At 54.0% G+C, this 14,009-nt stretch overlaps 1 protein-coding gene across 2 annotated transcripts in view; it reads left to right on the top strand.

Annotated features, from left to right (window-relative positions):
- notch1a (notch receptor 1a) overlaps positions 1–14,009 on the top strand; it is a 145,446-nt gene that overhangs the window by 15,321 nt on the left and 116,116 nt on the right. Inside the window, exons 12-35 of one of the 2 annotated variants that reach the window (XM_062477418.1) lie at positions 517–627; positions 2,140–2,332; positions 2,958–3,103; positions 3,348–3,461; positions 4,249–4,368; positions 4,499–4,651; positions 4,770–4,998; positions 5,202–5,403; positions 5,573–5,726; positions 5,912–6,096; positions 6,286–6,418; positions 6,601–6,858; positions 7,021–7,133; positions 7,248–7,565; positions 7,759–8,012; positions 8,412–8,849; positions 9,014–9,159; positions 9,298–9,511; positions 9,610–9,694; positions 9,796–9,958; positions 10,076–10,374; positions 10,534–10,681; positions 10,846–10,943; positions 11,236–13,854. In XM_062477418.1, coding sequence (XP_062333402.1) covers positions 517–627; positions 2,140–2,332; positions 2,958–3,103; positions 3,348–3,461; positions 4,249–4,368; positions 4,499–4,651; positions 4,770–4,998; positions 5,202–5,403; positions 5,573–5,726; positions 5,912–6,096; positions 6,286–6,418; positions 6,601–6,858; positions 7,021–7,133; positions 7,248–7,565; positions 7,759–8,012; positions 8,412–8,849; positions 9,014–9,159; positions 9,298–9,511; positions 9,610–9,694; positions 9,796–9,958; positions 10,076–10,374; positions 10,534–10,681; positions 10,846–10,943; positions 11,236–12,528 — 5,567 coding nt within the window. In that variant the 3' untranslated portion in view covers positions 12,529–13,854. Of the gene's footprint in view, positions 1–516; positions 628–2,139; positions 2,333–2,957; positions 3,104–3,347; positions 3,462–4,248; positions 4,369–4,498; positions 4,652–4,769; positions 4,999–5,201; positions 5,404–5,572; positions 5,727–5,911; positions 6,097–6,285; positions 6,419–6,600; positions 6,859–7,020; positions 7,134–7,247; positions 7,566–7,758; positions 8,013–8,411; positions 8,850–9,013; positions 9,160–9,297; positions 9,512–9,609; positions 9,695–9,795; positions 9,959–10,075; positions 10,375–10,533; positions 10,682–10,845; positions 10,944–11,235; positions 13,855–14,009 lie in introns of those variants that run through there. The other variant, XM_062477417.1, reaches the window with a different exon arrangement.

The following is a 14,009-nucleotide window of genomic DNA, read 5'->3' as shown; positions in this document are numbered from 1 at the left end:
CACACACACTCAGGAAAGAACCCACACATACACACATACATACAAACACACACACACTGGGAAGAACCCCCCCCCCCCACACACACACACACACACACACATACACTTACATACAAACACACACACGCATGGAAGAACCCACACACACACACACACATATATACAAACACACACACACTGGGGGGGAAAACAGGCCGACACAGACAGTGTACACATTGTGCACACTGGGAAACCACAGACACACACACACACCCTTGGTCAAACACAAAGGAGAAGATCAAAGACAGTTGTCAGATAGTGCCTACAGACACACACTAGTGACATCACTTCACGACTACAGTAGCAGTCTAATCAGAATCAAAATCAGAAATTCGTTTATTCGGCAAGTAAGTTTACACAAACAAGGAATTTACTTTGGTGGGCAGGTGCACATACAGTAAACATAAACAGTAAACATAAAACAATAATATGGCGAACAATAATAATGCCATCCCCTGCATTGTGGCGTCCCACCAGGTTTCAACTGCGAGGTGAACCTGGACGACTGTAAGAGCAAGCCCTGCGACTACGGCAGGTGCATCGACAAGATCAATGGCTACGAGTGTGCGTGTGAGCCAGGCTACACAGGTGAGTGCTGGGCGGGGCCAGGGAGGGGAGTGGGTGGTCCCCTGGGCCTGGGGGAGGGGCAGAGGGAACAGGTGGCTAGCGGACCCACTCCAACAGAACAGTGGTGTCGGGTTCTCCATGGAGGGCACACACACACACTCACACACTCAGGTAGCGGCTTTTGTTCTGCCTATGAAAAGGCTCTACAACGCCTAGCTCTGATAGAGACTGAAAGGAGATCTTTTTAAAAGGAAGAGCCTGACCTTTTAAACACATGTCTGCTGTTCGCTCAGGCAGTAACAGTTTTTCTGTACCAAACCAATCCCAAATCCTGACCTGATCCTGACACACTGTGTGGAATGAACTCACTGGGCAACTTTCCCCCTTGTGTTGACATTGGTTTGAAGAAAAAACAAACAACTTTCCACAAACTGTCCACGAAGTACAGTTACCATCACGATTTTCCCAAGAGGGTCTGCTTTCATGGCCTGGTTTGACCGGTTCCAAGTGTTTTTGTGCGTGCGTATGCGTGTGTGTGGACTCTTCTACATGAAGGGTTTGGTAGAAGTGGGTGCGGGCTGTTGCACCCCCCCCCCCCATCTTTGTCCTCTTTTCAGTGTGCAGGGGAGGGAGGGGAGGTGTGTGTGGGGGGCGGGGGGAGGTAGGGCAAGGCTCAGGGACAGAGGGGCATTGTCATTGTACAACAGGCAGTTGGGCCTCCCCCTCTCTGATTGATGAAGAGAATTGGGGTGGGGGGAGGTGGGAGGTAGGAGGGGGGGGGGGGGGGGTCTAGGGAGGCTGGAGGAAAGACGGGGAGGGGAGGGGAGTTATCCGACGGGGGTTAATTGTTGCTCGGCCGCGTGTGAAATGGGGCCCTGGCCTTCTGTCCCTGAAACCAGCAGTGGGTGAAGTTGCCCCCCCCCCAAGCTGCCCTTTGGGGGGGGGGGTGAAGGCGAGGCCTTTGTGTGGCCCATTGTCACAGGATAACAGATCTGAGCTGCAACCCCCCCCCCCCCCCCCCTCCACCCCCAGCTGAAACTCCCTCCCTCTCCCCCTATTCACCAGTCTGCCTCTTTATCATTGGCCGAGACAGACAGAGACAGACAGAGAGCGATGGAGAGACAGACAGATAGAGAGGGAGAGGAAGAGAGGCTGGGGCTAATCCCCCCCCCCCCCCCCTCCTCCTCCTGCTCTCTCCAGGGCCCTCAGCCCGGGGCCCACAGCCCTCGCTGCATTGTCCCCCCTGCTCAGCTACTTATGCAGGATTAAAGAATACCAGAGCATGCTGGCCAGCTGTGCTCGCGACACAATAGTCCAACATGCCCTGAATGCTAATACACTGGTCATATCCTAATACCATTGGACATGTTGGGGGGGGGGGGGATGCTCATTGTAATTGTCTGTGGGCTAGCATAGGATTTTGGGGTACATTTACATAAATATGTATTTTATATCAATCGAACAAATAATTCTAAATAACGTACAGGTGTCATTTAGAAGTCTCCTAAAATATTTGTGCCGCCCCTCTCCCAGGCACCATGTGCAACATCAACATCGACGACTGTGCCATCAACCCGTGCCACAACGGTGGCACCTGCATCGACGGCATCAGCAGCTTCACCTGCCTGTGCCCGGAGGGCTACAACGACGCCACCTGCCTGGCACAGGTGGACGAGTGTGGCAGCAACCCCTGTATCCACGGGCGATGCCAGGACCTGGTCAACGGGTGAGCACAGCCCCCCTCACACACACACACTCTCTCTCTCATAGCACTCACACACGTGGACTCATATACACACACACACACACACTCTCTCATAGCACTCACACACGTGGACTCATATACACACACACACACACACTCTCTCATAGCACTCACACACGTGGACTCATATACACACACACACACTCTCTCTCTCATAGCACTCACACACGTGGACTCATATACACACACACACACACACTCTCTCATAGCACTCACACACGTGGACTCATATACACACACACACACTCTCTCTCTCATAGCACTCACACACGTGGACTCATATACACACACACACACTCTCTCATAGCACTCACACACGTGGACTCATATACACACACACACACTCTCTCTCTCATAGCACTCACACACGTGGACTCATATACACACACACACACTCTCATAGCACTCACACACGTTGACTCATATACACACACACACACACACAAACACTGTCATACCACTCACACACGTGGACTCATACACACACACACACACTGTCATACCACTCACACACACAGTGTTTCTTCTACATTTCTCACCCCTCTTCCTGTGTGTGTGTGTGTGTGTGTGTGTGTGTGTGTTGCAGCTATAAGTGCTTGTGTGACTCGGGCTGGAGCGGGCCCAACTGTGACATCAACAACAACGAATGTGAGTCCAACCCCTGCATGAACGGGGGGACCTGCAAGGACATGACCAGCGGATACCACTGTACCTGCAGAGCTGGGTTTAGTGGTCAGTAAGCTCCATAACACCTCTCTCTCTCTCTCTCTCTCTCTCTCTCTCTCTCTCTCTCTCTCTCTCTCTCTCTCTCTCTCTCTCGCTCTAACTCTCTCACACACACACAAGCTCTCTCTCTCTCTCTCTCTCTCTCTCTCTCTCTCTCTCTCTCTCTCTCTCTCTCTCTCTGTCTTTCTGTCTACCCGTTTGTGTGTGCGGTGTTCTGAGTGTGGTTCTCTAATCCTCGCCACGGCTGCAGGTCCTAACTGTCAGACTAACATCAACGAGTGTGGCTCCAACCCCTGCCTGAACCAGGGCAGCTGCATCGACGACGTGGCCGGATACAAGTGCAACTGTGTGCTGCCCTACACTGGTACGGCCCACACACACACACACACACACACACCCGGGGCTGGTTTGGTCACACACACACACCATGTCACACACCTGAAGTGTGCTTTCCCATGGAGGATCAAACGCCTCAATGCTAACTTTTGGCTAATAAGAAACATACGTGCTGTTTGGACACTGGACACACACTCATGTTATTCTGTACGTGGCCTTATCTCATAGAGTGTTGTTTTAGAGAGCACCAGGTTACCGTGGACCACTAGATGTATGGAAAACAGGCACAGCCTGTGTCATGGTCCATTTTACTCAAAGTGGAAAAATCCACCCAGCATCTGCTGAGTTGGGATAACTGTGTGTGTGTGCGTTTTGGAATAACATACCCTGTGAGTCGGCCAGGGCTGGGAACAGAGGCCAGTTCCATTCCCTGTACGTCTACTTCCTGTTTCCTGTCTGTGACCTTGCACAATAGCAGGAAACGGCATGGCACTTCCTGCCTGGTCAGGTTGCTGTGGAAACGGATAGGGAAGTGGATGGAAAGTGGGCTTTAAAAGCTGATGTCACTACTGGGGCCTGCTGGAGGCAACCAGCTAGTATTGCAGAAGGCAGTCCTCACTCAGTCCCAAAACACAATGCAATACTAAAAATGGTTTACAATTAATAGGAGATGAGTGTTTGCATAGCAGTTAATCTAGGTGGTGTGTTTTGATATTGTGGGGTCTAATGGGTCTTTGCAGTAGGCATGGCTGCGTGGTAATGCACACACTCGCCACAGCAGGCCAGGTATTAACTGTGACCCCGTCCATCCCAAGGTGAGACTTGCGAGACCCTGCTCGCCCCATGCAGCCCCCGTCCCTGCAAGAACGGAGGGGTGTGCAAGGAGTCAGAGGACTACCAGAGCTTCTCATGTGTCTGCCCCGAGGGCTGGCAAGGTAAACACCCACACCTGCCCATCCATCCCTCTACCCAGCTGTCTAGCAATGGATTCATCCATCCGTCTTTCCGTCAAACCATTCATTTATCCGTCTTCCTGCAATTCATCCCCTCCCTCCATCCCTCCAGGCCAGACCTGTGAGATAGACATCAACGAGTGTGTGAAGAGTCCATGTCGCAACGCCGCCACGTGCCACAACACGGTGGGCAGCTACCAGTGCAACTGTCGCCCCGGCTACACCGGCCAGAAGTGCGAGACGGACATAGACGACTGCAAGCCCAGTAAGACAAGACGCCATCTTAGTTAGGACGTCACTACAGGTCCCAGCTCTGCCCGTGGGACTCAAACTGGATCTGGATCAGTCAATCTGACCTCCCCCCTCCCTCCCTGTCTCCCCAGACCCCTGCAGTAACGGTGGCCTGTGCCGGGACGGCGTGGACAGCTTTGTGTGCACATGCTTGCCGGGGTTCCGCGGGGGTCGCTGCGAGGAGGACATCAACGAGTGCGAGAGCAACCCCTGCAAGAACGGGGCCAACTGCACCGACTGTGTCAACAGCTACACCTGCTCCTGCCCCCCTGGGTTCAGCGGCATCAACTGTGAGATCAACACCAATGACTGCACTGAGAGGTATGGAGACCCCCCCCCCCTTGATGACATGCAGACGTGCACTCGGACACCGTGCTACGCTATGCTGGCTAACTCAATACTAGCTAGCCAGCTAGCAAGCTTACTGACTCTCATGAGAGAGTCCTTAGCTCATCTCATGAGCTAAGGACCTGTCTCTGCATCCAGAGAGTTAACCCCTCCCCTGTCCACTTGTGTCTCCGTAGTTCCTGCTTCAACGGAGGCACCTGCATGGACGGGATCAATGCCTTCACCTGCCTGTGTCTCCCTGGTTTTACCGGCATCTACTGCCAACATGACATCGACGAGTGCGACTCCAAGCCCTGCCAGAATGGGGGCACCTGCCTGGACAGCTACGGCACCTACAAGTGCACCTGCCTTCAAGGATACATCGGGATCGACTGCCAGGTAAGGGGGATGACAGCCATCTTGACTGCGGGCACAAGGACTTAGGGCAGCCATACACGGCCATGTCTGCTGAGGGCATTTGATCACCTAACCAGTTGTCAGATAGTGTCTACTAAATGCGTGTCTGGAATGCGTGTGAGAATGTGTGTTTTCCCGCCCTGCTTCCCAGAACCTGGTGCGTTGGTGTGACTCGTCCCCCTGTAAGAACGGGGGCTCGTGCTGGCAGCAGGGGGCGTCCTACACCTGCCAGTGTCAGACGGGCTGGACAGGACTCTACTGTGACATCCCCAGCGTGTCCTGCGAGGTGGCTGCCAAGCGGCAAGGTAACATCCCTCTGCAGAATGTGTGTGTGTGCGTCGGTGTCCTCGGAGAGGGAAAGAGTTTGTGTCCTGGAACAAAAGAGTGCGCTTGGAACAAGTGAGAGAGTGTGTGTGCCCTGTCTGTCCATCTGTTTGTCTGTGTACACATTTGAACGCGCTAAACGTCTGCCCCCTGCTGGTCGTGTCAGGTGTGGAGGTGGCCCACCTGTGCAGGAACTCTGGCCAGTGCCTGGACGCGGGAAACACCCACTACTGCCGCTGCCAGGCGGGCTACACGGGCAGCTACTGTCAGGACCAGGTGGACGAGTGCTCCCCCAACCCCTGCCAGAACGGTGCCACCTGCACCGACTACTTGGGAGGGTACAGCTGTGAGGTAGGAGGGGCTATGGAGCATTCAGCACACACACTAACACAATCATTTTGTAGGTTTTTGACTAGGTTCTTGTTTCTATGTTTCATATTCATGTGTGTCAAGGGCACATTATACTATAAACATAATATTTTCGTTATTGGCAAGGGATTCTGTGTATTAACAGTTTTCTGTGTGTGTGTGTGTGTACAGTGTCTCCCAGGCTACCATGGTGTGAACTGTTCCAAGGAGATCAACGAGTGTCTGTCCCAGCCCTGCCAGAACGGAGGCACTTGCATCGATCTTATCAACACCTACAAGTGCTCCTGCCCCAGAGGGACACAAGGTACACACACACACACACACACACACACACTGACACATGCACACACTAACTCACCAGAATCAGAATGGGCTTTATCCGCCATGTAAGTTCACAGAAACAAGGAATTTTCTGTGGCAGGAAGGTGCATAGGATAAACAATACCATATAATTTAACATCCCCCCCCCTCCTCCTCCTCTCACAGGCGTTCACTGTGAGATCAACCTGGATGACTGCAACCCCTCCACGGACCCACTGACCAATGAGCCCAAGTGCTTCAACAATGGCAAGTGCCTGGACCGGGTGGGTGGCTACCACTGCCTGTGTCCCGCCGGCTACGTGGGCGAGCGCTGTGAGGGCGACGTCAACGAGTGTCTGTCGGACCCCTGCGACCCCCGAGGGTCCTACAACTGCATCCAGCTGACCAACAGCTACCGCTGCGAGTGCCGGACAGGATACACAGGTAAGCTGCCAGAACCCACTCCTACCACACACACACACAGACAGACACACAGACAGATGCACAGACAGACACATAGACAGACAGACAGACACACACAGACAGACAGACAGGTGTATGTGGTGCTATGAGTAACCCCTGCCCCTCTCTCTCCGTGGTGTCCAGGCCAACGCTGTGACAAGGTGTTCGATGGCTGTAAGGGCCGCCCTTGCAGGAACGGTGGAACATGCGCCGTGGCCAGCAACACGCCGCATGGCTTCATCTGCAAGTGTCCACCGGTGAGTAGAGCAGCGACCTTCTAGAACCATCCAGAATTCAAAACAAAAGCCTTTTAAGTTCACCCTCCAACCCCTGCTCATATCTGACCTCTGACCCCTGCCTGTGTCCTCCAGGGCTACACCGGCTCCTCCTGCGAGTACGACTCCCGCTCCTGCGGCAGCCTCAACTGCAGGAATGGCGGCACGTGCGTGTCGGGTCACCTGAGCCCCCGCTGCCTCTGCCCCGTCACCTTCACGGGGCCGGAGTGCCAGACCCCCACCGACAGCCCCTGCAACTCCAACCCCTGCTACAATGGCGGCACCTGCCAGGGCATCACCGACGCCCCCTACTTCCACTGCAGCTGCCCCTCCCACTTCAATGGCCTGCTCTGCCACATCCTGGACTACTCCTTCCCTGGAGGGTTCGGCAGAGACATCACCCCCCCTCCCGAGGTGATGGGGGCGATATAATAGATTTGATTGGCTTTAGTTCCGTAACTAAATGAGACTGAGGTGTACATGTATGCATGTATGATGCAAGGTATAATGGATTAAAAAAAAAAGAACAGATAACGATGTAGTCACACAGTGTGGTTCTCTTCCTGGTTAGAACCAACCAATGACTGACGTCTGTCCTGATTGACAGGTGGAGGTGAGCTGCGAGATCCAGCAGTGCGATGAGTGGGCGGGCAACCACATCTGCGACTCGCTGTGCAACAACCACGCCTGCGGCTGGGACGGCGGCGACTGCTCGCTGAACTTCGACGATCCCTGGCAGAATTGCTCGGCGGCGCTCCAATGTTGGCGCTACTTCAACAACAGGGAGTGCGACGAGCAGTGCAACAGCCCCGGCTGTCTGTACGATGGCTTCGACTGCCAGAGCCAGGAAGGGCAGTGCAAGTGAGTCTACAACTGAGGTCCTCTGGCCTCTAAACCCTCCTCTGGCCTCTAAACCCTCCTCTGGCCTCTAAACCCCCCCCCTGGCCTCTAAACCCCCCTCTGGCCTCTAAACCCTCCTCTGGCCTCTAAACCCCCCCTGGCCCCTAAACCCTCCTCTGGCCTCTAACCCCCCCCTGGCCTCTAAACCCTCCTCTGGCCTCTAAACCCCCCTCTGGCCTCTAAACCCCCCTCTGGCCTCTAAACCCTCCTCTGGCCTCTAAACCCCCCCCTGGCCTCTAAACCCTCCTCTGCCGTCTTTGACTGAGCTCTAAGAAGTTTAGAACTTTGTTCTGTAATAAACTACATATAATCATAAAATTGAAAGCCCAGTAATGAAATACCTCTCTCTCTCCCTCCCAGTCCTCTGTATGACCAGTACTGTAAGGACCACTATGCGGATGGCCACTGCGACCAGGGATGCAACAACGCGGAGTGCGAGTGGGACGGGCTGGACTGCGCCAACAACATGCCCGAGAAGCTGGCCGACGGCCACCTGGTCCTGGTGATCCACATCGCCCCGGAGCAGCTGAAGAACGGCTCGTCGGCGTTCCTCCGCGAGCTCAGCAGCGTGCTCCACACCAACGTGATCTTCCGCCGCGACGCCAACGGCGAGCCCATGATCTTCCCGTACTACGGCAGCGAGCAGGAGCTGGCCAAGCACAACGTCAAGCGCTCCACCGAGGGCTGGCCCGACTGGGCCGGGGTGCCGGCCAACGTCCTGGGCCAGATGAAGGAGGGCGTGAGCTCCATGATCAGCCCTCGCCGACGCAGAGAACTGGACCCCATGCAGGTCAAAGGGTGAGTCACATGACCAGCAGTAAGACACACAGACACGGAGTATAGCTCTGCTGTGTAGATCTGTAGGGTAAGACGAGAGCCTGACTCTTCTCCTCATCCCTCCCATCCCGCTCCCCCCACCCCCTCTGCCCCTCCCCCTTCCTCTCCCCCTTCTTTCTCTCTAGGTCAGTGGTGTACCTGGAGATCGATAACCGCCAGTGCTACCAGCAGTCCCAGGAGTGCTTCCAGAGCGCCACCGATGTGGCGGCCTTCCTCGGAGCGCTTGCCTCCAGTGGGAATCTCAACGTCCCCTACATCGAGGCTGTCACCAGTGAGTGAACCCTCCCGTTTTGCCCCCGCCCCCCCCCCCCCCCCCCCCTTCGCCTTTTTCCTTTCGCTCCGATATGCGAAACATCTCCACCGTGCTCCCGCCACGGCCCCCTAGTCTGACCTCTCCTCTCTCCTCCAGGTGTGAGACCCACCCCGCCCTCCACAGAGCTGTACCCCATGTATGTGGTGTTCCTGGGGCTGGCCGCGCTGGGCTTTGTCTGCCTGGGCGTGCTGGTGAGCAGGAAGAGGAGGAGAGAGCACGGCCAGCTGTGGTTCCCTGAGGGCTTCAAGGTGTCGGAGCCCAGCAAGAAGAAGCGCAGGGAGCCTGTCGGGGAGGATTCTGTGGGACTCAAGTAAGTAGCACGAAGCTGGATAACAGAACTGTGTGTGTGTGTGTGTGTGTCATGTATACCCTACGGTATCTAACCTTTTTTCTCTACGCGTCCTCCAGGCCTCTGAAGAACTCTGACATCAATCTGATGGACGATACGCACACGGAGTGGGGGGAGGAGGAGCCAGACTCCAGGCGCTTCAGGGTATGACATCATATTTAGGAGACGGCCGCTCTCCGTAATACTTCCTGCTGTTTGTGTTGGAGAAGAGTGTGTTTGTAAAGTGCCGTGTCGTCGTGTGTCAGTTTGAGGAGCAGGCCATGCTGGACCTGGACGACCACACCGACCACAGGAAGTGGACGCAGCAACATCTGGACGCGGCCGACCTGCGCATCCCCTCCATCGCCCCCACGCCGCCGCAGGGCGAGATCGAGAACGACTGCATGGACGTAAACGTCAGAGGACCCGGTGAGTACCCGGCGCCCTCGTCCTCCCGCCGGATTGGTGGAGAGATTTGAAGGTCACATATTCCCTACTGTCTACATGACTCTGGTCTCATTCTCCCTCTCCCTCCCCCCACCTCAGACGGCTTCACCCCCCTGATGATCGCCTCGTGCAGCGGGGGAGGCGTGGAGACGGGCAACCTGGAGGAGGAGGAGGACCCGTCTGCCGAGATCATCTCCGACTTCATCTACCAGGGCGCCAACCTCCACAACCAGACGGACCGCACGGGCGAGACAGCCCTCCACCTTGCGGCGCGCTACGCCCGCTCCGACGCCGCCAAGCGCCTGCTGGAGTCCAGCGCCGACGCCAACGTCCAGGACAACATGGGCAGGACGCCGCTGCACGCGGCCGTGGCCGCCGACGCGCAGGGCGTGTTCCAGGTACGCCCCTTCCCCCCCCGGGGGTCACAGAGGGACATGTTGAACGAATGACGAACTACGACATTCCTTATATAAGTGTGTATAAGTCACACCAAAAAAAAAAGCGTCCAAAAAAATCACTTGCGATAACAAGGTTCTCCGTTCCACCGTTCTCTCCAGATTCTGATCCGGAATCGGGCCACCGACCTCGATGCGCGCATGCATGACGGCACCACCCCCCTGATCCTGGCTGCCCGTCTGGCCGTGGAGGGCATGGTGGAAGAGCTTATCAACTGCCACGCTGACGCCAACGCCATCGACGATGCCGGTACGTTCCCCCTGCCTGCACTTCTTTGTCTTATCTCGCCTAGCGCCGCAAGCTGTGACTAAACTGTGGGTAGGCTAGGAATGTGGGTTATATCTATTAAATTCGTCTTCTCCATCTCTTCCCCTTCTCTTCCTCTCTCGCTTTTTTCCCCTTCCTCTCTCCAGGTAAATCTGCCCTTCACTGGGCAGCAGCCGTGAACAATGTGGAGGCCGCCATGGTGCTGCTGAAGAACGGAGCCAACAAGGACATGCAGAACAACAAGGTAAACAATATGGCCGCCCTCCAGCCCAGTGACCACCTGGGCACCATATGTACCCCCCAAAGGACGTTAAAAGCTAATGGCTTTTACATTCTTTTGGGTTGTAAACTTGTTGCTTTGTACATTTTTATTGGGAACAAACATATGGCTTTCACAGAAGTTGTAAATATGTGTTTTGCATAGGGTTTCAGAGGGTTATAAAATGACACCTTTTCACACTCATGTGGGTCACAGCAAGTGTGTTTATGCCAGTGGTCTGACGGTATGTCTGCTTCCTGTGTGTGTGTGATTCCAGGAGGAGACTCCTCTGTTCCTGGCAGCCAGGGAGGGCAGCTACGAGACAGCCAAGGTCCTCCTGGAGCACTTTGCCAACCGTGAGATCACCGACCACCTGGACCAGTTGCCCCGGGATATCGCCCAGGAGCGCATGCACCATGACATCGTCCGTCTGCTGGACGAGTACAACCTGGTGAGGAGCCCCGGGCTCCACAGCGGGCCGCTCAGCGCCAACAGCCTGTCCCCGCCGCTCTGCTCGCCCAACGGGTACCTGGGCAGCCTCAAGCCCACGCCCTCGGGGAAGAAGGTCCGCAAGCCCGGCTCCGGGGGGAAAGGAGGGAAGGATGGAGGGAAGGAGATGAGGGTGAAGAAGAAGAAGTCTGTGGACGGGAAGGGGAACCTGCTGGACACCTCGTCCGTCTTGTCCCCCGTCGACTCCCTGGAGTCCCCTCACGGGTACCTCTCCGATGTGGCATCCCCCCAGATGACGTCCCCCTTCCACCAGTCCCCACCCATGTCCCTCAACCACCTGCAGGGCAATGGCGACACCCACATGGGTCAGATGGGCATGGGCAAGGGTCAGCAGGACATGGGCCGCATGACCTTTGACCCCAACCCTCCGCGTCTCTCCCACATGCCCGTTTCCAGCCCCAGCAGCCAGGGCACCATGAGTATGGTCATGGGCGGCGCTGGGGGCCGCGGCGGCCAGTGTGATTGGGTGTCCAGGATGCAGCACGCTGGCATGGCCCAGCAGGGAGGGTTCAACCAAGGCCCACCCATGTCCCACGGGATGATGGGAAATCTCCATGGTGTTTCCACGGCGACCCTGTCCCAGATCATGGGCTACCAGAGCATGCAGACCAGCCACCTGGGCTCCTCCAACCACCTGATGCAGCAGCACCAGAGCCAGATCCACTCCCGGCAGAACATCCAGCTCCAGCATCAGAATTCCAACTCCACCACGGCCGGCCAAAACCTCAGCCAGAGCTTCCTGAGCAGCGAGCTGAGCGGGTCCGACGGGTCAGGTCGCTCCATGCCCGTCCACACCATCATGCCCCAGGAGACCCAGATCCTGGGAACCCAGTTCCTCACCCCGCCATCCCAGCACAGCTACTCTGGCCCCATGGACAACACACCTAATCACCAGCTTCAGGTGCCCGACCACCCCTTTCTAACTCCCTCCCCCGGATCTCCTGACCAATGGTCCAGCTCATCTCCACATTCCAACATGTCCGATTGGTCAGAGGGCATCTCGAGCCCACCTACGAGTATCCACTCTCAGATGAACCTGATTCCAGACCAGTTCAAATAGACAAAACTCAGCCATACGGAAACAAACACATATGAACAGAACAATAAAAACACTTGTTCTTCAAGACAGAGGACAAGATCAATAGACCTGACTAAAGATTTTTCCTTTTTTTATTATCGATTTTTATACTAACGACAAGAACAGTTTTTATTAATTTTGTATTTATTTATGTACTTTTTTGACATGGAATATAAAGAAGATGCTTTTATATTTATGGTTTTTTGTTTTGTTTTGGAGAGGGAACAGGGGTGAGATTAGAGGGTAGTACAGGTGGTCAGGACTACGGTGTATGAACCACGGAAGCTCCTGATTGGTTAAAACACTGGCTATTTATTGGTGTCTTAAATTGCTCTCTTCACTGGATTTCCTTTTGCGCACCATTTGTTTCACTGTTTTAATTTGGGAGTGCATTTGTGATGTGATATTATGTTTTGTAAAAATAATTACGATGTTTTTCCTTTGGACTTAAATAGGATATTTGTCTTTTTTAAGTTTCAGTATTAATTAATTAGATTTTTAACCTTTGTCCTTTTTTCCAAACTGAAGCAGGTTTGTTACTGAACTACAGGTTCTTACGTCTTAACAAGCATGAGCTGATAGCGATCGAACCTGTGTCTTAAACCATGTTCTCACGAGGGTCTGTTTGTTTTGGTCTATGTGGGGAAGATAACCAGTCCGGCGTGGAGCCACATAGATTTGGGACCAGGCTACCGATTACTCAATTAGATTTAAAAACACACAACGGCTCTAACAGAATCTCTTAAGATCTCTTTGGTAGACTGTCGGCTGAAAGCTTGTCCTTGTGCCTGACTGCCAAATAGGGAGCACAGTTTGAGGACCTAAAAAGGACAGGGAACCTAATCCCATCTCTACGCAGTGTCTTGATTCCCTAATATGACCGTAGTCTTTGGGCTAGGAAGATGTCCTATCTATCTTACACATGCTTTGTCTTACAGGACTGTATCTGTGTGTAGCTCTAGGGAAACCAACTTGTCATGAGTGAATGAGATTCCATGTTTTTGTTCTCCAAGTGGAGGACACTTTCTGTGCGTGTACAAGAAAAATTAAGTTCTTCAAAAGAAAGAAAGGAAGTTCTTCTTGTGGGTTGGACATCATATCCTGCTTTCTGTCAGGAGTGCTTAATTGGTGTCTTATGTCATGTTTTATAAACTAGACCAGAAATTGAAAAAAATGTTTTTAAATATGTAATTCAGAGTTGATGTACATGCAAAGCTGTAGTTTGCGAACAAAAAAGTATTTCCTGTTCAAATGAGTTGTACAAAAATATCCTCTTTGATTCAAATAAAGGGCACTGTTAAGCTTTCACTTAACGTTTCTCGGTCTTTTGTCCAGTTTGTATAGTCCTTTGGCGTCTCAGTCTGACAAGAGAACACAGGTGCATTTATTCAAATGTATTCATGGACGGCTTGAAGCTAAACTGTGGTCTGCCGTGGGTGACGTACAGCAGTCTTCTGGCGGCC

Source organism: Osmerus eperlanus, chromosome 14, assembly GCF_963692335.1.
Source record: "Osmerus eperlanus chromosome 14, fOsmEpe2.1, whole genome shotgun sequence".
Classification (NCBI taxonomy): Eukaryota; Metazoa; Chordata; class Actinopteri; order Osmeriformes; family Osmeridae; genus Osmerus; species Osmerus eperlanus.
Note: the sequence above shows the minus strand (reverse complement) of the source record. Positions and strands in the feature narration are given on the sequence as shown.